Source organism: Drosophila sulfurigaster, chromosome X (assembly GCF_023558435.1).
Source record: "Drosophila sulfurigaster albostrigata strain 15112-1811.04 chromosome X, ASM2355843v2, whole genome shotgun sequence".
NCBI lineage: Eukaryota > Metazoa > Arthropoda > Insecta > Diptera > Drosophilidae > Drosophila > Drosophila sulfurigaster.
Window position 1 is genome coordinate 20,461,873 of NC_084885.1, and position 23,366 is coordinate 20,485,238.

A 23,366-nucleotide genomic window follows, 5' to 3' on the forward strand; every position below is an offset into this window, starting at 1 on the left:
ATTTCATATTTATATACTCAAAATTTTGCTTGATTTACACAATGTTAATTAAAAATAGTTAATAATAAATGCATGAATAAATTACTTTAACAACAAATCGTTAATGCAATTAGGTACTAAGAAATTATGAAATCAAATTCAAAAGAAAGGATAAAATAAAGTAAATTAATAACGTTCATAAAAAATTAAACAAAATTGATCCACTTAATGGATTAAACTTCGACGTTGATTTATAGCAAATAATTGGCGAAAATCGATTGAAATGAACTGTGAACACAATTTGTAGCCGGATTTGATTGAGTGCACAAAAGAAGGTAACTAAATGAAGGAAAATAATATTACAACAATTATTATTTGGCAGCAGAATGATGCCACATTAAAAGGCAAAAGTTGTTGTCGCGAGATCTAGAAACGAAACTCTTGAGGCGAGTGCAATTATTATTGAAATGCCCATTTTCATTTAGAAGGCGGGGTAAAGAAAAAGCCTTGCTTTAATTCTGAGCCCAACCACAAGGCAAATTGGCCAAACGCCAAACGTTAACCAAGTGTGATTAGATTTTGCTTTTAAGCGTTTTGAAAGCAAAACGAGAAGAAGAAGGGGAAGAAGACGAAGAAGAAGAAGAAGCACAACTACAAGAAAAGTAGAGAGTCGAGAGTAGCGAGGCTTGGCAACCGCGCTTAGTCATGGAATCCAATCAGGTTGCTGTTGACAAATGGCTTATGGCACGTGCCTATGCCACATAGCCACACCTACAACTTTTCCGCCCACGCCTCCGCCTCCGTACAGTGCGTAAAAACAATAGGTGAGAAAGGACGCTGACAAAAAAGCATTTGCCACTTAAGCGAAAGTTTCAAATACAATTTTAACAAAGAACAAACGACAGACAGTCAGACAGACAGCATACAGAAAACTTTCCTTAGGCCAAATGCAAAAAGTAAACTGAGCCCAGCAACAAAAAGTAGGTGCTTGAAAAGGAAGCATGAGAAGCGGCTGACACGTAAACAAATGAAAAATGTGCAAAATGATAATAATAAAAATGAAGAAATATGAAAGCGCTGCCATACGAATGCTTATCTCAAGGCTATTTCACTAAAAGATACCCTCGAGGAGTCCCACGAAATACGATCTATCAAAGAGCGTAAAGTTGAGTTAATACATTTATTTTGCTGTACTTTTGCATTTTATCTGCAAAAGTACCAAACATAAATCATGCATTTTTCTTTTGATGGATTTCCACATATCAGTCTAAACTTTCTCTTTAATCATTTGAGTTAAGAAATTCCCATTCTGTTAAAGCTATGCTTTAGGGTATTTCTTAGTCGTTATTCTACATGTTTTGTACTGCATCTTAAGACAGCAAACCCAAATCTCCTGACCAACGTTTTCACGCGTAGTTTGCCAGCAACAGCAACAACAATAAACAATGAACAATGTAATTTTTCAGAACAAGGCGCGATAGCTAAATAAATAAGCAAAGTGTCAGAGTGGGCCACGCCCACAGCTGGAAAGCTGAATTAAAAACTTTTAAATACATACAGCAAGAGTGACCCCAACATTCCCAGAAAAAAAATGAAGTTAAAACAAAAGCAGAAGCAAAAAAAAAAAAACGTCGCGACAACGTCTAGTCAAATTGCAAGTGATTTGGCCAAATCCCAAGCAGCGGGTGGCTAAGCAAATTGTGGGGATCAGAAAGTGCTAGATTAGAGAGAGAAAAGGAGCGAAAGAGAGAGAGGGGGGGAACGCGAAAAGTTGGCAACTCTCTGGCACATCACATCACGCGCCATCACCGAGGCCATTGACATGGCAACACCCAAAGAATTCACAAAACTGCAAAAAAAAAAAGTTCTCGAAAATCGAAACAATGCGATGCAAAAAGAACAAAGGCCAAAGCAGACATTAAATTATAGCAAATTTTTAAATAAAAATAAATATTTTAAGTACTCATTGAACATAATCTTCATATATTTCAACAGAAGTGGTATTCGAAAACTTTGAATTTTGAACATTTACTTGACAAACTTATTGTAAAATGAATTATTAAATTGGAAAAGTTTTTGTTCTTGCATTTTATATGCTCTTCAGCAAACTATAAATAGTGCAAAAGCCACTTAAATTGTGTTAAAATACTTAAAAATGGTTATTGTAAAATGAAATGCCAAAAAAAAAAAACCAAGCAAGAAAACTCCAGACTCTGAAATAGCGAGTATCTCCCATTGTGAATTAAAGCAAAACAGTGTGGTATTAACCTTTAAATATACCAAATACCAAAAAATAACATGACCGCAAAAATACTAAAAATATATACAATAAAAAAATATATGTATACTACATTAAAAATATACTATAGTGTAAAATACATATATCGGATTGTCAGCCTAAGCAACTAAGACCCGTAGTAAGTGGGTGTTTTTCCCATACAAAACTATTTCTTATCTATGTTAACTTATTCAATTTTTATTTGATCGCAATCAAATTGTCAAGAAACATAAAAACTATCGAAAAAAAACATATATATCTATTTCTTATAGTCTCTGACATCTAGGTTTTCATATGGACGGACGGACAGACAGGCAGACAGAATCGGTGTAATCTCTCCAGCAAACGATACAGCTCAAATATCACTTTAAAGCGAGTTATCGATAACAAATTAACTTTTAATTACTTATTACAGCTATTGAAGTAAACATTGACATAGATTTAAATACGCGAAAAGCAAGGGCGATAACCTTATCAATTATCAAACTAAAAAGCATTACTTTCAACCTTCATTATCACTGTTTTCTATGCCTACGTTACTTTAATTGATAAGCAATGCATTCCCAACGAATTTCAAAATTTCACCAAACTTTGCCAAATGAAAATTCTATGATGTTCCACAAACCAATTTTTCCAGAACTCATTGTTATTTCCATTCAAATTGTGAAATTCTCCTATTTATCAACAACTTGAATGAGAGCTCACACACGAAAATTTGTGTGCTTGATACGACAGCGAAATTTATCAATGAAATAATTTACGTGCGACTTGATAACAATTAAAGTTTGCACTACAAATATTATATTATTTTTCTTAAATTGTTTTTTTTATCGCTGGACTAATCTAAAGTAGAGAAGACCAAATTGAACTGCACTCTTCTATATTTCTAAATTTCTTTAAATATTAAACCTTGTTAATATAACTTTAGATATTAAAAATAAAAAAAAATACTAAGTCAAAATGTACTTCTTTATTTTATCTTCAAAGTACTATGCAAAAGTTGAAATCTACCTTTGCATTTAAATTAAAAAAATTGTGAAAGTTGGGAATTAAACCACTATGAAAAGGCAGCAGAAATTTTAAATCTCAGCAAATACAAATAAATGTTTCATGATTTTAATATAAGCGAATTATATTAAATTTTGTTTAAATTTAGTTTTTTTTTCAACAGAATCTTATAGAATCATTTTTCCCTTGAACCCTTAAATTTGCTGAATTCAGAATAATTGAATATAAAAATTTATTTACTTACTTGTATGACAGATATATTTGTAGTTCAATTTATGCTGGAACTTTTTTTTGTAGCACTTTTAACCGATAGATTAGTTTCAACACTTCAAACACTGCACGCGAGAACGCAGCGTAAAAGTCGTGTATGGCAGCCTAAAAGAAAAAGTAGAGATACAACGAGTTAGAAAATCAGTAAGTGTTAACAGTTTTATCAGTGACAGCGATAAGTTGTGTTTTGATGAGCAAGCCATTCTCGACTCGACTCGACAGTATAAAAGCAGCGCCACATTGGAGTAAAGTATTCATTTGTGCTTGAGCATTCATTTGTGCTTTCAATAACTGAATTCTAGCTACCAAATATTTACTGATTTGTCAATAATGGAACGTTGGTTGAATCGCATTGCTGTGGTAACGGGCGCCAGTTCGGGCATTGGTGCCGCATGTTGCAAGGACTTAGTGTCCAAGGGCATGATCGTTGTGGGCTTGGCCCGCCGCGAGGATCGTTTAAAGGAGCTCAAAGAGGAGCTGCCAGCTGAGCAGGCGTCTCGCTTTCATTACTACAAATGCGATGTGAGCGATGAGGAGCAGGTGAAGGCGACATTTGCCACCATTGAGAAAGAGCTCGGCGGTGTCGATGTGTTGGTTAGCAATGCGGGCATTGGGCGACACACATCGATCACCCAGGAGGGCAACAGCGCCGATCTACGTGCCGTGATCGATACGAATTTGTTTGGCGCCGTTTGGTGCATACGCGAAGCGTTTCTCTCGCTGCAGCGCCGACATGTTGATGACGGACATGTGCTCATCATCAACAGCATTGCGGGACATCGTATACCCATTATGCATGGCTTTAATATCAACATGTATGCGTCCAGCAAATATGGTTTAACAGCGCTGACCGAGGTGCTGCGTCAAGAGTTTCACTTGAAGGGCACCAAGACAAAGATTACAGTGAGTTGATCAAAGCAACACAATTGGAATTGAAATTGAAATTGAACTTGTAATTTCTTCTTTGCCTTGCAGAGCATTAGTCCTGGCGGCACAAACACCGAAATGATTGACCCCAAAATTCTGGCCGGCATGAAAACTGAGTTTCCTATGCTGCGCGCCGAGGATGTGGCCGATGCAGTCAGTTATTGCATTTCCACACCGCCAAATGTGCAAATTCATGAGCTCATGATCCAACCAGTGGGACAAATGCTCTAAGCTCGAAGCAACTTTTGAGGGAAGCGTTTTAGTAAAAAGTGATTCATTCTAGTCAAGTTCAGAAATTATTTTAATTTCGACTTATATTTATTTATTGTCACAAAGCTTCTTTTTCTTTCAATAAAACCATACATTAAAAATATACCGAAAAATACAATACAATACTAGTTTCAATGAAACCATGCTCAAAAAAATAAATAAATCAATTAATGAATTAATATTACTAATCAATACTAAAAAATATTGAAGGATGTAATCGATATATCGATATAAAACTAGTTCCAATAAGACAAATATACCAAAATTAAATAACGAAAAATACTAAAATATACCATATTTGATATATCGATAGTACCATAACTAGTACTACCAGCTTCAATGAAATCATATTCCAAAAATATACCAAATGAGTATACCGAAGAAATACTTAAATATACCAAATGTTATATTCTATACATCGATATAGTACAAGTTTCAATGAAATCGTATTCAAAAAATATACCAAATTAATATACTGAAAAAATACTGAAACGCTTTATTTGGTATATCGATATACAACTACATTCAAAATATACCATAGAGTACAAAATATACCACAAAAAGTTTCAGCTTTGAGAGTCTTCAGTTAACTACTTAATTTTTAAGCAGAACTCACGAACTCTTCACGAAATTTAATTCAAGCAAGTAGTCGGTAATTTTGAGCCTCGAAGGCACCTTGTAAATGTCAGCAACACTTTCGACACTTGCGCTCAACGCATCAAGTGACAAATAGTCTAGAGTTTTGTAGTCAATGGCCCCAAACAAGCAGCATTAAGTAACTAGTCAAAAGGATTTCCAGGAATGTTCACGCTGCGTGTTCTGTGGCTTATCCGAAAGAGTCACGCATAAAATCCGGCAACAAAAAAAAAAAACAACACCACTAACAAACTAAGGTGGCTAGAAAATTGAAGGAACCACGCCCAAGAAAAACCTCAGTGAAGAGGCCTCTTCTATCCTGTCTCTCTTGTTGTTGTTGCTGTTGTCTTCACAACTTTCAACTTGTCGCCGTTGCTGTTGCCGTTGCCGTTGTGGGATGCCTTTTGTGTAATGGCTGGTAATTATCCCTAATTAGTTGTAAAATATTGAAGTGAAAGTGCTTTGGTTTTGGCGCTCGACTTAAGCCAATGTCGAAGCCAAATGGCAACAAGAATAAGTTTACACTGAGGCCATTAGCCAAAAGTTTTTGTGGCACCCGAAAATGATGCCCATCATTCGCACCCCTCCCCCCTTTCCGCCACACGCTCTCGACTCTTCTCATCTTTGTAATAATGATGGAGCATCATAATGACACTTCATAATGACAATCAAGCAGGCGGCAGACGGCAGACGGTAGTCAGAGAGCTCTGTGTGCAAAAGTTAATTACAACTTCAGCAATGCTGCCATGATGAATTGCCTGCCAACACACTGGACAGCACTTGGATGTTTTCCTCTTCCTCTTCTCCTTCCACTTCCCCTGTCCACTAAACTTATTCGACCGCAAAAAACACGGCAAAAATTAATTACCTCTAAACACATTACGCATACGCCACCGAGCACGGAAGTACTTTGAGTGAACACAACAAAAAGCTAAACACACTCACATCGATCGTAAAACTCACGTGTTTTATTTCCTGTCGCCCCCTCCCTCGTCTAGTTTTTATCCCCCTCTGCAACGTCAATAAAAACATATTAGCAAGCAATAAAACATATCATGTTTTGACCTCTGTTAATTACTGTGTTTGTAGTTTTAGTTGCAACAACTCTACTCTACTATTTGCAAATCAAAAGCGTTTCAATTTATTAATTTATTGCCCCGAAAATTGATGTAGCGTTTTAGCATTGCAAATGTTTCTTTCGGCCATAAATTGAATTAACGACCAATTCCAAACAGTTCTCACACACAACACACGCAAACATCGACACGCTTTTCCTGCTGCCTAGCTGCATTAACTGTGTGGAAAGTGGAGAGTGAAAAGTGGAAAGTGGGGGGAGACACGATTCGTTGTGAAGGTGGAAAGCGTGCAACAGCAAGCGAATGAGTAAGCGAAGAGCAGAGGAGAGCCAAGTAAATGCGTAGTGCTGCTGCTGCTGCTTAACAGACATGCAAAATGCCAAGCCAAATGAGTCGCTTACGAAAGCGACAAAACAAAAAATGTAAACGACGTACTAAAGTCGCGAGTCGAGCGTGCTGGACTAGAAGTTATCCTGGCTGAAGTCGAACGATGTAAAAAGAACATTTAATATTGAGGAAGCAATTCAGTCATGTAAAATAAAACAGACCTAAAAATGCGACTTGAAATACTTCAGAAAAGCAATGTTTAAAAATAATTTCTTCAATCAACAAAGTAAAATATAGCATATAACAATAAAAATATATATACCCTAATTTCTCGATTCATATTGCATCATAAATGTATTTTCACTTTATCACCGAAATGCATTTATAAAATGGTACAAAAATCCGATGATTGATATAAAGTTAAACATATTGTGAAAGTATGTTTAAGTCTTATTTCTTCAAAACCTAATTTCTTTAATAAGCTTTATACAATTTTTTAGTTAATGATTCCATTTCTATTTAATATATATTTATTTTTTTTTATTTTCTTTTATTTGACTTGATTTTATTTTGTTCTTTTGTAATCATATTGAATGTTTGTAGCTATTAAATATTTTATACAACTAAGCTAAATAGTTTTCTCATTTCCAATACTCCCCTTTGGACGCACTTCTCAATCAGAGGGTAAATGTTGGAGGGGAAGAGAAAAAAATTGTTGCCTGATGTTAAGCGCTCATTTTGCGAGTCACGCGCTGAGTGCTTTGGCCAAAGTGTGTGTGTGTGTGTGCCCTGTGCATGTGTTTGTGTGTTAGGCTACTGTGGTAAACTTGTGCAACAGAACTTTTAATGCAATGCAACAGCAGCTGTTGCAGCAGCAGCAGCGGCAAGAGGGCAACCTCACAGGCTGCCAGACAGCAGACGACGACACTTTTGTCGGCTGTCGCCATCGCTTTCATTGTTGTTGTAAAGTAAAGTAACTGCACCTGTTGTTATTGCTTTTGTTGTTGTTTTTTAGCATTTTCTTTTACGCGACAGCAACTAATTAAAATAATATGCAAGCAACATCAACTAAAACGCAGATTTATAAGTGCATCAAACTACAAACTAAAGATTGTCCGACTAAAATTGTTGACACTAATCGAAACAATAAAAGTTAAAAGTGTTTGCTCACATCGACATTAAACAATAGAAAAGCATATTTCAGTAATACTAAATTGGAAAAATTGGAAAGTTCAGCAAACGAGTGAGAATAATTTTTGCAGCTCTTAGTTGCAGCTCAAATTTTAATTCCTCTTAAAAAGTATAATAAAGTAATTATATAATAACCATATAATATAATCAGACTACAGACTCTTTAATGATTTCCTGAGACTCTCATTATATAATTTTTATTATGTAGAAAATGAAAGGCTTTTCAATTCAATTATATTTGTTAGTTGGCCATAAACATATGATATTTCATATTTGATTATTACCAACTGACAACTCTACTTCAAATGATTTAGTTTCAGATAATACAAATTATATTATGGGTGCCTCAAGGCACTCTTGGGTATTAGATATACTATATATCGTTAATACTATCAGAGCTAATTGCAGTTAGAGCAATTAAACTAAATTGAAAAATATTATGAAAGTGTTATAAATTTTCTTTTAAGTTTTTGCAGTTCCACTTTAAAAGTAATTATTATTACTTACTTTGGCTGGCAATCTGGTATATTTTGTGGTCTATGGTATGGTATAGTATGGTATGGTATTTAGTATATAGGTGGACTATATGAATATACTGAATAAAGCCGTTGGTATATAATATATTAGTATTTTGTTATTATTTTGGAATCTTTTAAGAAGTAATATTCTTTATTATTATTATTATGTTTACTTTTATTCAAATATAATCGAATAAGTATTTTTCTGTTACAACATTGGCAGCATTTGAGTTAAGCTACATTTAATGACAATTCTTTTTAAAGACTTCAGTTATACCCACTGTGGATTGAAGCCAAGCACATCGCCAACTCCGAACGCCGCTTGTTTTGTTTTATTTTTTTTTGTTCGGCCGACAATTGGCTGCACTTGGCTGTGAACGCGACGCGTGTTTGCATATTTTCATAAATTTGTGTTAAGTGCGCTCGCGATTGCGTCTTGAAGCGCATAAGTAGCTGGCAAGAGCGAGAAGCGGGAAGAGAAGAAAGAGAGGAGAAAGTAGCTTTGGGTCAACTCTATGCCCAAATGCTCAAATGACTCTCGAGGAGTCTCGCGAAATATAATCATAAATTTTGTGGACCACTCGCTGTTGGAAGCGTGTTGCGTGCGCTTTGGTCAGCGACTCGACTGTGGCATGTGGCACGCGGCAAGGAAGCAACGGAAAGTTGTGTAGTCGACTTGTTGGCGCACCACAAAATGCATATCAAATAAATGCAAATGACGACGATGCCAACGACGACGATTCCTGCACCTTCCATTTGCCTGCTGCAGACAAATTAAAATAAATTTGCATTTTTATTTCGTACGTTTTATTTTATATTTTCTCTCTATTTGTATACCCGCTACCCATAGGGTAGAAGGATATTATAGCTTTATGCCCGCAGAAGGTATCTTTTAGTATTTTTTTTTATATTAATTTAGTATTTTTTCAGAATACTGTTTCATTAAAACTATTGGAATATAAATATACTAAAGACAGTCTTCGCTATAATATTTTTGTATTTTTGTGGTATATTAATTTTGTATATTTTCAGAATGTAGTTTCAATAAAACTAATACTATATCGATATACTAAAAACAACTTTCGGTATGATTTAGTATTTTTTCGGTATATGAATTTGGTATAATAATAATACTGCTCTTGACATCTTAAATTGTGTAGTGAATTAATATACCAAATATGGATTTTGGTATAATTTAGTATTTTTTGGTATATGAATTCAGTATATTTTAAAATTAATACCGCACTTTTTCCTCTTATTTATAATGGGTAGTAGATATCCTGAATGCTATACTTATCAATATACCAAATATGGACTTTGGTATCATTTAGTATTTTTTGGTATATAATTTTAGTATATTTTAAAATTAATACCGCACTGTTTTGCTCTTATTTATAATGGATAGCGGGTATCTTACAGTCGAGCACACTCGGTTCACAGTTTTTTTTTTGTTTTGTGTTGCTACCAATTGCCACAAAATCTTCAACTTGCTGTGGCTGCCACGGTGGCAACGTTGCTGCTTCCGCTGTGACTGTGGCTTTTGGTTAACAAATTATGCAAAAGCTCGCTTAATTGGCTGCCCATTGTTGTTGTTGTTTGTTGCTGTTAACATGATTCAGTTTCGCATTGTTTTTATATACTTAAATACCCTATATTCTCGATAAAAAGACTGAATTATGCAGAGATTTTTAAACTTTTGCTGGCAAGGAAAATATATACAACACATTTTATTGTAGGGTATCCAGTAGTGTAGCAAACTCGCTGTGTTTCGTTATTTTTTGGGTTCTTTTTCAGGTCTTGCCACAATCTGGTAAAGTTTTTCCTTGCAGCTTCCTCTTTTTGCCCCATTTCCATTTAACTTGCAAGCGTATGTTGTTTGTTGCCCCACGTGACCCCAAAGCCATTGCCACACACACACATACACACAGATGCCCCTTGGTCCCACAGCGCCCTATCCAACCGCCCCGCCTCTGTGTTCTCCCCTTTGGTTGGCACTTTGCGTGTAAATTGAAAAATTAACTTGGCATTAGATTGCTTAAAAAATAAACAAACAACAACACAAACAAGAGAAATACATGTAAACTTGTTACTAAGTTTGCCAAAGGCAAACAACAAAAAGAAGCGACGACGACACACAAGAACATCGATAAACTAGCTTTATTACATTTAGTTTGCACACTAAATATTGTAATTTATGCAACTTGCATTTTAGCATTACTTTCAGTGGTAGCATAAAAATAAAAATAAAAATGATTTTATTTGATTTGATTTGATGTTTAAAATACTCCATCAATATTCCAAAATTTAACGAATTTCGAATTTAATTAGAAACTAAGTATGCAAATCCAATATTTAGACACAATGTGCAAAAAATAATTATCTAATAGCCTCATAATTGTTAGACACAGCACGCTACTTATTAATTATACATTGCTGGCATCATGTTGCGCATGTAAATTATTCAGAAATAACTATAATTGCAATAAGCTATCATATTTCGAATATAGTTACATTTCAGCTTAGTCTATTCAGCTTGATTTTAATTTTAAATGTTTTAAAACTTTTTCAGTAATTGACTGTTTTTTATTCTACTTTATTCTCGATCTGGTACGAAGTTTCCTACTTCAGTTGAGCTCTATACTGTTGAGCTTTATACTGTTAACTTTAATGAATATAACTTGATATCTTGCTAATGTAATAAATATTATGTTTCTACATATTTTACATAAAGATACATTTAATACAAAATAATTTGATATAGCTAACATAATACATATTAATTTCTATCTATTCCCAAAGCTGGTAAGCTTCATGGAAATAATTTAATATCCAGTCATAAAAATATTATAACTTCAATAAATATATTTGATATCTTGCACGCCGAATAAATAAATATTAGTTCTTTACACATTCTTGACTCTTAATGAATTTGATATATAGCTTATGTTAAATATATGACCTACATTTTTTCAGATGCAGATAATTAAGAAAGACAATTTGATATCTTTGCTAACATAGTACATGTTATTTTTCTACATATTAAATACAAAATAATTTGATACGTTATTTTTTTTCTACAAATTTCCAATACAGATGAATTTAATAAGAAATAAATATTATAAATTTAATGAATATTTGATATCTTGTTAACCTAGTACAAAAATATTAGTTTTCTACACATTTAATAATACAGATAAATTGAATAAAAAATAATTTAATAAATATTACTTTTCTGGACATTTCAAATATAAATATTATTTATCTACCATTTTCAAATACCGATAACTTTAATAAAAAAAATTTTGATATTTAGCTAACGCAATAAATATTATTTTCTTCATATTTCCAATGCTATATGTAGTCCTACTATCGCCTGAATTAATCAGATGTGAATTCAAGCAATGCTCAAGACTGTGTATGTGTGTGTGTGTGTGGCAAAATCATCATAACTCTTTCAGTTTGACATGCCCAAGCCTAAACTACTATTAATCAAAACCCACATCGAGCTTAGTTTGAACATATGTACACATATATTTGACAGCAGCTCGATGAAGTCCGTGGCAAAGCATAGAATATAGAATATATTTAGTTGAATTTGTGTGTGAAAGTGAAATCAAAGTTAAAGCAGCGCACGGCGCACGCAGTTTTACGCCTACAAGTCTATCGACGTGATGAATTGGCTAGAAACACGCGATATTCTAGTATCTTTGGGGCAAATAGAAGAAGATGAAGATGAAAATGAATGAGCGCAACAAATTTTTATTGCCTCAAGTCATAAAAGAAGAAATCGCTGAGACAATTCTAAAATGCAAATATTAAGATGTGAAAGATGCAGCGCAGCTGATAGGGCCAAAAAGGATCCTAAAGTTGAAATGTATTTGTATAGTCGATAAGTCGACTATAAAAGTCAACCTCAAGCCGCTTACGAATCGTGTCCGAGAGATACCTTATTTTATGTCAAGTTCTGGCTGGCATTCAAAACGAATCTCATTTATGGCTGAGTGGACAGTTTGGTCTACTCATATTTTTTGGCGTTGGAGTGGGTGAAAGAGCTTAACAAATGTTTGCGGAAAGCCTTCAATAAATGTGGAATGCGAATGTGAATGTGCAAAGCTCTTTATGCTGACTCTGTATTAATTTCATGTTTATTTCTCCTCCACCGCCCAAAACTCATTTGATTTGCATTTTCATATTTTACATTTCACATTTAATTTTTAAACAGCCAAAATCTTGGCAACACAAATTTAATAAAAAAAAATTAAGAGACGAGAAGAAGATGTATACACGGCGTCATACGTGACGTATGTGTAATATATATTTGTGGCAGCAAGCGAAGGCGATGCTTCAGAGCTTGTCGCAACTGCCGTTGCCCGGCCAACGCTCAAATGGCAAATTCAATTAAGACTTTACCTTGCGCCACACACACACACTCACATACACAGAGACGCGAAAATTGCCGCGCCACGGGCCGCGGGCAACACACGGCGTATGAGCAATGTACGCTCGCTCGTAAAAGCCAACACAAGCCCTAGGCAAAGACCCTTTGAGACAGACACCCAAAAAAGCAAAAAGCAAAAATAAAATTGCGTATGTATATACGGAAGCGTTTTGATGCCTGTTGTATGTGGTGTGTATAGCATAGAATTATATAGAAAATTAAAAATCACATTAACTGCCAACGGCAAGGGCAAAACATTTCACTTACAACAGCTGCGAGGGTTATTCAAAAACAATCCACAAATTGTTTAACAACAAAAGCGTAAATTGTTAACAATGATATTTATAAACATTGAGGCAAAATAACACAACGTTGCAAATTTAAAAATAACGACAAAAAAATAATTATTCCACTTAGTAAGGAATAACAATTATGATAAGTTTGTCAAATGAAGAATACATTTTATAAATATTCGTCTCGTTTGGTAAATAAGAATGACAATATGCCATTTTATAACTATTATATGAACTTGATAAATTGTAATCCTGGTAATTAATTTATTAAATGAAGAATTAATTTTACGAATATTTGCCCATCTTAGGATACAACGATCAACAAACAATTACGGTAATAAATTTGATAGGTAAAGAATACATTTTATAAATTTTTTTTCGAATTTATTAAGCAAAAATCATAGCAATAAATTTATTTAATGAAGAATTCATTGTTCCAATATTACTTCGTTTAGAGCCTAATCAAACCGTATAGAAAACAGCAGGAGTTAACACAATGTGATCATTGTAACATAAATTTTATAATTTTGTGAATTCAAGCAATGCTCATCATTGTGTACTTACATACATACATAAATAAAAAAAAATTTGGTCATAAAAACTGACATAATTAAAATAAAACCTTTAAAGCTTGATCAATATAATATAGAAATTTAGTCATATCATAAAATACAGACTTAGAATCTTGCCCAATATAATATAGAAATTTATTTAAAAAAAAAAGGATTAAAAGCTGGATCAATGTAATATAGAAATTTAGTCAAAAACAAAGTTTTGAAAGCTAGATAAATATATATATAATATAATATAGAAATTTGGTAAAAAAAAAGTATTAAGCATGATCAATATGATACAATATGAAAGAAAGACTTAAGAGCTTAATCAATGCAATAAAAAATTTAGTCAAAAAAAGACTTAAAACCTTTCTCAATATAATTTTGAATTGTAAAGCGCTTAAAGCAAAAAACGTTTAAGGAAAGTAAGGTCTTAAACATCCCTCATTTATGATGATTTGCAGGCCTACAAAAGCAGGACTTTGTCAGCTGCAACGTTCTCACTTGTGTGTTGCTACTCGTCAGTCGGCAGCAGTTTGCTTGCTATTTGCCACTTGCCACTTGCTACATGGTATTTGTAGCAAAGCACGACCACAGCGTCAACAACATGAAAACATGTTGCCAGAGCATCGCTCAGCATCGTTGTTCCCGTCGTCGTCGTCGTCGTCGGCTTTTGGCTTTCATCGACGCGACGCGTCGTCGTCTTCTTGTGCACTTAATTTAATGACCAAAGTTCGCCGCACAGGGCGTTGGCATGGCAGTCCGTCCAGAAGATGATGATGTCTTCACTTTTCACTCGCTTTCCACGTTTTCCCCCGCTCTGTTTGTGTGTGTGTGTGTGTGTGTGTGTGTTTGGCTTTGTGCATAAACATCGCCGTGTTTATTTACATTTGAGCAAATTGTTATTTAATTAAATTTTAATACGCTTCATTAAAACTTCTGTTGGCCGGCTCCCGTTCCGACTCTGTTTGGCCTCTGTGGCCAGGTCGAGGCTGCTCCGGATTTAGTCATTTTATTATGCAATGATAATCAGAAATCAATTTATTGTGTATACAAAAGCTGGATGCTCGCTGTTCAGGCTGCTGGTCAGAAATGTCAGGCAAATAAAAATGAAATGCGGCTGCTGGGCGAGCGAGCGAGTGAGCGAGTGAGCGAGTCAATAAAATTCAATTTGGTGGCTCATCAGTGTTGGATGGGCCAAAAGTGAAGTGGGCGCTAATGTGGCGCATAGACTTCAGGACAATGCCTAGTTTCCTCTCCTGCTTCGAGCTCGGCTTCTTCGTTTGTGCGTTTAAGTAAATACAAGCACATTAGTCGCAGCAAAATAACAACAAACTCTGGACTCTGGACTGTGTCGACTGCAAAGGCATGTCTCGGTTTTCTTTCTTTTTTTTTTTTGCTTTCTTCGGCGCCCCAGTAAAAGCTACTTAGGCAAACACGAAGAAATTCAAAGAGCAGCGCGCAAAATGAACTGCCAAAACACACACGAACACACGCAGGGGGAAAAAGCCGCTTTGGTCGCATAAGAAAACACTAAATCAGACAGACACTAAGACAGACAGAAAGAACGAGAGAGACAGCGACAGAGAGAGAGAGAGAGAGAGAGAACGGTCGACAGAGCGTCGTGTAGTCAATAAGCAAACGTTTAGATTAATTCCTCGAATGCTTTCGCAAATTCTCAACACTTTTAGAAATCTGTTTGGTATTTTTTTTTTTCTTCTTTTTTATTTCCTACACCACGCAAATAAAATTAGAAATAGTAGAGTGTTTTGGACTGTCTGCTAAGCTAAGAAACCTATTACAACTTATCTGCGTATACAAAGTCAAATTGCATTGAAAGAAAAACTATATTTAAATATTGTTTATTCTTGGTCCCTGTAAGAAACTAAATTATATTCTTTATAACTAACATATCTGCATATATAAAGCAAAATTGCAAAACTATATTAAAATATTGTTTATTCAAAATGCTTCTAAAATAATCAAAATTGAACTTAATTTTGTAAGAAGCTGAATTATATATCTCCTCATTCATAAACTTGAAACCTCTTTTTAATATTTCCAGCATATAGTTTAGTCGATCAATTGCTTTTTAAAGCGCATTCATTTTCATTCTTTTTAGTCTCTATTTTGCCTTTTTTAGTATCGCTTTTGACACTGTCAAATTATGTTGATAATTTGGCAAAGCGGTTTTAGCGTCTCAAGTCGCACCAGACCCAACGATAAGCTGTTACCAAAAGGCCAGATTCGGTCCTCAATATTAACATTACAACAAATGACCAGCCGAGGATTACAAGCGCCAAAAATAGCTTCCCTTTCATATCTATGTTACCCAAACATTCTTTTCATGTTCGGACTGTCTTTTATTTTTAATAATCTTCTGCATTTAGTCAGCCTTTTTTTTGTATATAAAAATGTAATCTACATTTATAAGTTGTTGTTGTTTTATGTCTCAGAAAGTATTGTTTATGAAACGCAAAATCTTAAATGTCTTTGCTACTCATCTTACTAAGTGTAAAATATATTTTCTTATTTTGTTTTAAAATTAATTTTTCCTTTAAATATTTATGTTGTCTTTTTTTTAAATTAAGAATATTTTTTGATTAATTTTATTTTAATATTTTTTTTATATATTTTCATGAAATCAACATATTGCATTTATTTTATTTTAATATTTCATTATATATTTTGTAATCTTGATTATTATATTTCTATATATTTATTTTATCATGCTGATTGATAAAGTGTTAAATTCATTTTATTAATTTTTAATTTCATAATTTTTTTACTTTAATACATTTTATACAGTTTTATGTTAATTTAATGTATTTCTTTTATTTATTGTTTCGCTTAAATTTTAAATTTATATTTAACTTATATTAATTTTTTTTTTTTTACATATATAATATTTTATGTTTACTTTAACATTTTTGTACACTTCTAATCTTTTCTTTTATTTATTGTTGCGCTTAAGCTTGAATTTGATATTTTATTGCTTTTTACATCTTTTTTCAATAGCAAAACATAGTCATTGTATTGATCAAGAATATTCTTGACATTGACTTAATACGTCTGGACAAGCGATATCTGATATTACTCAGACGAACGAAAATTAGTTTAAAATAATTTCAACATAATTTGTGGAGAAGCCTTTATTACAAAGAGAAGACATTAATTGAGTTTATTTCATATCTTAATGGCCAGCGGGGATATATGAAGCGAGGCCATTGGCCCTGCTTCTGGAGAGTCAAGCAAATTAATGTAATGGAAACTACGCGACAGAGAACAAAACAGAGAGAGAGAGAGAGAGAGAGAGAGAGAGAGAGAGAGAAAGAGCTAAAGAGAGAGAGAGAAGCAACATGAGAAGTTCAATCACACACAGTTTCTGACATTGAAACCGAGCAAGTTGACTCTTGACTGGCTCTTGACACGCTCAAGCGTAAGCTCAAAGTCAAGCTGAAAGTGTTGATGCCAAAAATGCGAGACAGTTAAATAACTAGAACCAACACTCGACACTCGTAACACAACAAGTGGCCAAAGCAGACAATAGACAAAATGAAAAAGTGCGCAATTGCTGAAGCTATTAAACTCGAATTTATTTTATACGTTATGTATATATGTATGTATATCTAGCATTTGCATTGTTTATTTGCCAAGCATAAATTCTTGTTGTTGTTATTTGAGCTGAACAAATGAATAAATTGCGTATGAAATGAAATTATGACTGAACTGACAACTGAACTGAACTCAAATCTAATAAAAATCATCGCACAAATAAGCAAAAGTCACAAAAATCACAATGGAAACAACAAAAATCATCTCGCTTCCTGTTCAACTATATTATACCCCGATATACATAATCTATCATCATCTTTTGCAGCATCTTGCATGTATTATTCCATTTTATTTAATGCTATCAAATCGAATCGTTCGTCTAGTCGCTTGCGTTGGCAATTAGCATTCAGGCACTGACCCGATATCGAATGTTTCTGGTTATTTGTAAGCCATGGCAACAGTACACATAAATCAAGTATACTATACGTCACATCACACATACGCAACGTTGTCCACTGAAATGTGTAATAAAATATGCTCTGAGCGATGTTAGTCTGTCTGCCTCTCTGCCCGTCTGTCTGTTTGCCTTTTCTGCCAGCCTGATTAAAGGTTAATAAATATTTCATTGAATTTGCCATTTCACAATTCGTTTAATGCACAGCAATAACAACATCGAACGGATGCGTTCGGCATTCCTGATATCTTTTAATGCCCTTTTAATACCCTACGACAGACATCCCTCGACGACATTCTCGTTCTCTCTCTTTCTCTCTGTCTTCGCTTCCATGGGCTAAGCTCCTCTTAAACGCTTGTTAATGTGCTTTAGGCCATATTAAAGCTAGCCAGCCAACCTACAAGCCAGACAGCCATCAATCCATCAACTGCACTTTGCCTGCCTGCCTTGTGTCGTGTTGCATGGCTTTGGATTTTCCTTTGACTCCACCTCAGCGATGGCATTTGTCATTCACGCTGTCCACACAGAGCCCAAAAAAAATGAAGAAAACCTTTTTGCAAAATAGCTTTTTTAAGCCGCAGCACTTCTCGGATTTCCCTTTGAGCAGCTCAAGCTGGCATTTTAATTGCTCGACACTCTGGCAAAACTAACTATTCTCTCATTAATTGTGGCTAAACACATACTTATGAAGCGAACAATTTGAGCAATTATGCTAATGCTAATGCAAATTTCAAATCCTAATTGTATAATAACATAACAAATAATTGTGGAGCTAATCTGCAGCGCACTTCAAATGAGAGTCGAAGTAAGTTGAACTTTGAGACTTTACTTCGTATACTCTTAAATATAAATAAATACAAATATTCCAAATATATGACCATATATGGTATATAGTTTACATACCAAATATAGCAGTCAGCACAATTTCATGGTTTCGGTATATTAATTTGGTATATTTTTGAACATATATTTTAGAAAATAAAATATACCCAATTCATATACCAAAAATATTGAAATAGACCGATGATGGTATTTGGTATATTTCCCACATACCAAATACGGGTTTCGGTATATTTTTAGTATTTTTGGCATATTAATTCTGTATATTTTAGAAAAATAATATTTATTTTGGTAGGTTAAGATATACAAAATATAGTCTTCAGTATATTTTATATACATATTTGATATGCAAAATATATACCAAATATAGATTTCGGTATATTTTAGTTAAATTTATGAAAAACAATGCAAATAAATACAAAACATTTTTTGTGTGGGGAAAAATATAAAATTCCGTCGACAGCGAAACACAATATTAAAATATTATTTGAAGCTAAAAAAGGAGAATTTCATTATACCAAAAAAAAAAAAAAATACTTCAAATACATTTCAACTCTTTTGTTGTATTATAATTTTAATAATATTTAGATATTCGATGACAGAAAAATAAAATGTTAGTATACATACTGACATACTTTAGATTATAAATTCAATATGAAAAGTGAGTTATATTATACTCTTGTAGAGTATTTCTAGTGCTACCCTCAAAAAGCAAAGACATTCTCTAGTCGGAGCATATTTTCTAGCTCATGGCAATTAAAATGTGAAAACATAAACGTTGCTCTTGCTGTTGGGGTGTCGATAGATGTGCCTTGCCTTGCACCTGTCAAAATGCTAAGCATGACAGGCAAAGTGAGCTTGAACCCTTTGCCCGCAAGTGCGTGGGATGACGTAAGGAGATTCTCCTACAAAAAAAAAAGGGGCAGGGGAAGGCTTAAAGTTATTGTACGAGCATATTAATAAACATAATCCGGAAATCATATACGACGACATGAAGCTGCTGCTGTTGAGGGCTGACTGCGATGATACCCCAGTCATGATGACGATGATAGGGAATGGAGAATGGAGAATGGAGCATGGCGAATAGAGAATGAAAAGTGGGTTTCGTTTTTTTTCATATTTTGATGGGTGGGTGGAAGGCAAAAGTTTGCCTACGAATATTTTTCATACTTTGTGAATATTAAATTCATTCAAAGATTTGAAACTTTTTCTTTTTTTTGTGGAGCTTGCCTGCTGCTCATTTTGTAGTCCAATGCAAATAACAAAAGGTGCCCTCTCCTTCCCTCTATTCGCCTGGTATAAAGTAAATGTGGGGCCAAATGTCTGTAAATGAGTAATAACTGCGGCTGCCAAAAGGGAGAGTTTGAGTCTGAGCTTCAGTTCTATGGAAGGAAGCGTCATGAAATTTGTTTAGGTTCATTCGCCTTTTCTCTCTCTCTCTCTCACTCTCTGGGGCTGTTTTCTTTTTACCGAAAGACAAAACAAAACAAACCAACAGGAAAAGAAACAACAAAAAAAAAAAAAAAATATTTGGAAAATATCCATAAATGTTGCAGCTGTTTGTTTTAATGTGTAAATACTGCTGCCTCTCTATTTCATATTCAAGTACTACGCAGCATTCTGCTCAAGGTGTTCGAGTAGATCTCACAGCTTCTAATTGATAACACAAACAATTGCCAATTTGCAGTTCAATCAGCAAGGCAAGCAGCAACGCCATAATATTGATTAAATTATAAATAGCAAATGAGCGAAACATTTATAAATTCTATTGGGTTTTAAATAGAGAAACATTCGCATATTTTTTGGGCTTAAACCCGATTTAGATTTCCTTCATTGCAATTCCCAAAAATGTAGATAACTGCAAATAACACTTAGACCTTGGATTTGGTTCGAATTAAGGTTTCAAGCTTAATTTTAATTTAATATTTAAAGCTCTCAGACTTTAAGTGCATTTCAATCGATTTGGATTTTGTGTGTGAAAGTGACACTGAAAAGTTCGCAGTAAAGTGTTAAATAGTTACTGCAAATGGTTTCAAATTTAATGCATTACATGTGTATTAAATATATAATATATTGAATTCATTTAAAACATTTACCTCGAGCGAGGCAGCAATTGATACGATGCTGCTGCAAAGAGCGTGAAATGCATTAACTTAATGAAATTTAAATCCCATCAGAGTGCTTTATTGCATAAAATTAACTTGCCAACTATGTTTGCATGTATCTTAAACACTGTTATTTACTGTCTGCAAGTCTTTACTGCTTTTAAATTACAGCTCTAGTTGAATTAATTTACGAAATATTAAGACTCTGCTCAACAGTTCTAATATGAAATTACTTTTCAGCAAATTCAAAAAAGTATGACAATAAATTAATCAAACAATAGTTAATTATTTATACAACTCTTTAAAAATATTTGTATTTTTTTTTTTAAAGTGTTTCCAGTAAAGATCTTAAATTTAATTATAGCTAATTAGATTTTTGTTGCTTTCGATACAATGTTATACTAATTTTCTTACATTTCTTACAGATGATTTAAATTCATTCTCCAAACAGTTTCACAACACATTAAAGTATAATAATGTGCGATATTAATACTGTATTTTCTTATTTTGTATTTTAGACTGTCAGAGAAATAAATTTGATTTATTTCATTTGCTTTGCAAATTGATTTGAGGAAGAAACTGAAATTCGATTGTATATAATACTCAGATGATTTAAATAATAAAACTGTAAAGTATAAACAGAAATATAAAAATATTAGAAATATAGAAAAAATATACTATAAATTAAAAAAATACTAGATAAGTATAAAATAAATAATAAAGCACCAAAATAAATAAAAGAAATACAAAAAATATCCGATACTAGAATAAATTTGCTTGATTGATAGAGCTTAAGACAATAACGTACAATTAAGTAAATATAGAAATGGAAAATAGGCAAAATATAACACAAATAGAAAATTATACTATAAATGGCACAAATATATACAAAATAAATTGAATTGATTTTGTTGCGCTACTAATTGGTTCAAGTCTGAAAACAGATTCCTTTATGCACTTCTTACATATCGTATGAATGATTTAAATAATACATAAATGATTTAATAAAAGTAAATAATAAGACAGAAAAGAAAATAGAAAAGATGTCTGATACTAGATAAATTTGATTGATTTCGTTTGCTTTGCTAATTGATTAAAGTCCTGCCATTAATGAACAACAATTTGTTGTGTTGTATACAATGATATTTTACGCTCATTATGTTAAATTTCATTCACATTGTATATCAAAAGAAAAGCAAATTACATTCATATTCGCACCCTTACGAAATAAATCCAATATGAGTACTAGGTACATATGTTCTTTCCTCTTTCTTTGTGTGTGTGTGTGAGGAGATATTTACACTCGCATTTGAAGACAATACGCTGATTTATGCATAGCATTTAACATAGACATTTGAGGGACTGACTCTGACTGCTGGAGGCCACCTGGTTGAGATGCCAGGCACAGGATGTCTCTATTGCTGTCGACATTGATGTTTGGTGTGTTTTGTGTTTTTGTGTTTTGTGTTTTTTTGTTTTGTTTCGCTTTTGGCCTTTTGTTGCCTATTTTGTGACTGCTTCACGCATCGGTTCGCTTCACGCTGTGGCGCTCGTTCCACGTGCCACACGGAGCCACATGCAAACTTTCTCAGCGAATGTCAGCGACTGGCACCCCCAACAACAGCAACAGCAACAAAAAAAAAAAAAGAAACACTTTGAAAGCAATAAAATGAGCAATTTTTACGATTAATGGTAAAATAAAGTATCGCTTTTTTCCCCATTTTTTCGCTTTGTTTGACGCTTTCTTTTGGCTCGTCTCAGTTTCGATTTCGAGTTGCTTCACTTCTTTTTTTTCCGTCTTTTTTTTTTTTTGAGAGCCATGTGAGTTGCCATGTTGCTGTCGCTGTTTTCTTACTTGTTTTTCTGGCTTTGAATGGCAATTTGATAGCCACGTGGCTCACATGCACAGTTATTTGTGGCCAGCCATGAGAGAGAAAAGCGCAGCGACCTGAGCGACTAACAAATCAGCCTCAGAGCCTCATCCGTTCGTCGCTCACGGCTGCAGTTGCTCATAAAAACGCCAAATAAAATTGGGAATTAATCAACTGAACGACGCCACGACGCAAAGCTGAAGGATTTACGTGTCTCCTTCGACTCCTTCGTTCCCTCCTTTGACTGACCTTCTGGTTATGGTTTTGGTTTTGCTTTTGGTTTTGGGTCCCCCAAAAACTTATTGTTGTCATCGGTTGGTCGACCTCGCATGCTTTCTAATTTTATGGCCAGCTGCTGTGGCTTTGATTAAATTGACCCTCTACCCGAATGCTGTAAACTTCTAATACCGTCAACAGCAATAATAACACTACAACTTTCAAAGCATCGTCTTCGTCTTCGACTTCGTCTTCGTCTTACTTAGTCAGCATTTTAATGAGTAACGAAAAGCAATTGAAACGATTCTTGCGGTTTTTATGAGTCATGAATTATGCTTGTGGATATATTCTCGATATGTAAATATGACATATATGTACACACACTCATGAATAGCAGTAACAATACTGTGTATATGGGAATTAAATTGAGCTTATTACGACGATGTTGGGAGCATCTAATTCGATTGATGATGCCGCATATGTATTTTAATTGGATTGAACACAAGCGACCTCAGTGTCTGCTTTTCTAGTACATAAGATGGGACAAGCAGCACTTTATG

General features: G+C 33.9%; 2 protein-coding genes across 2 annotated transcripts in view; one reads left to right on the forward strand and one right to left on the reverse strand.

Moving 5' to 3' along the window:
* The window catches only part of LOC133847085 (allatostatin-A receptor), a 148,234-nt gene that overhangs the window by 102,061 nt on the left and 22,807 nt on the right, over nucleotides 1–23,366 (reverse strand). The window contains 1 exon segment of the mRNA XM_062281870.1: nucleotides 3,510–3,640. The gene's annotated coding sequence lies outside the window, so the exon portion shown is untranslated.
* LOC133848683 (farnesol dehydrogenase-like) lies at nucleotides 3,805–4,805 on the forward strand. The gene is made up of 2 exons (XM_062284339.1): nucleotides 3,805–4,438; nucleotides 4,511–4,805. Exons 1-2 carry the CDS (start codon nucleotides 3,866–3,868, stop codon nucleotides 4,691–4,693), a joined length of 756 nt encoding a protein of 251 aa, XP_062140323.1. The 5' UTR covers nucleotides 3,805–3,865; the 3' UTR covers nucleotides 4,694–4,805.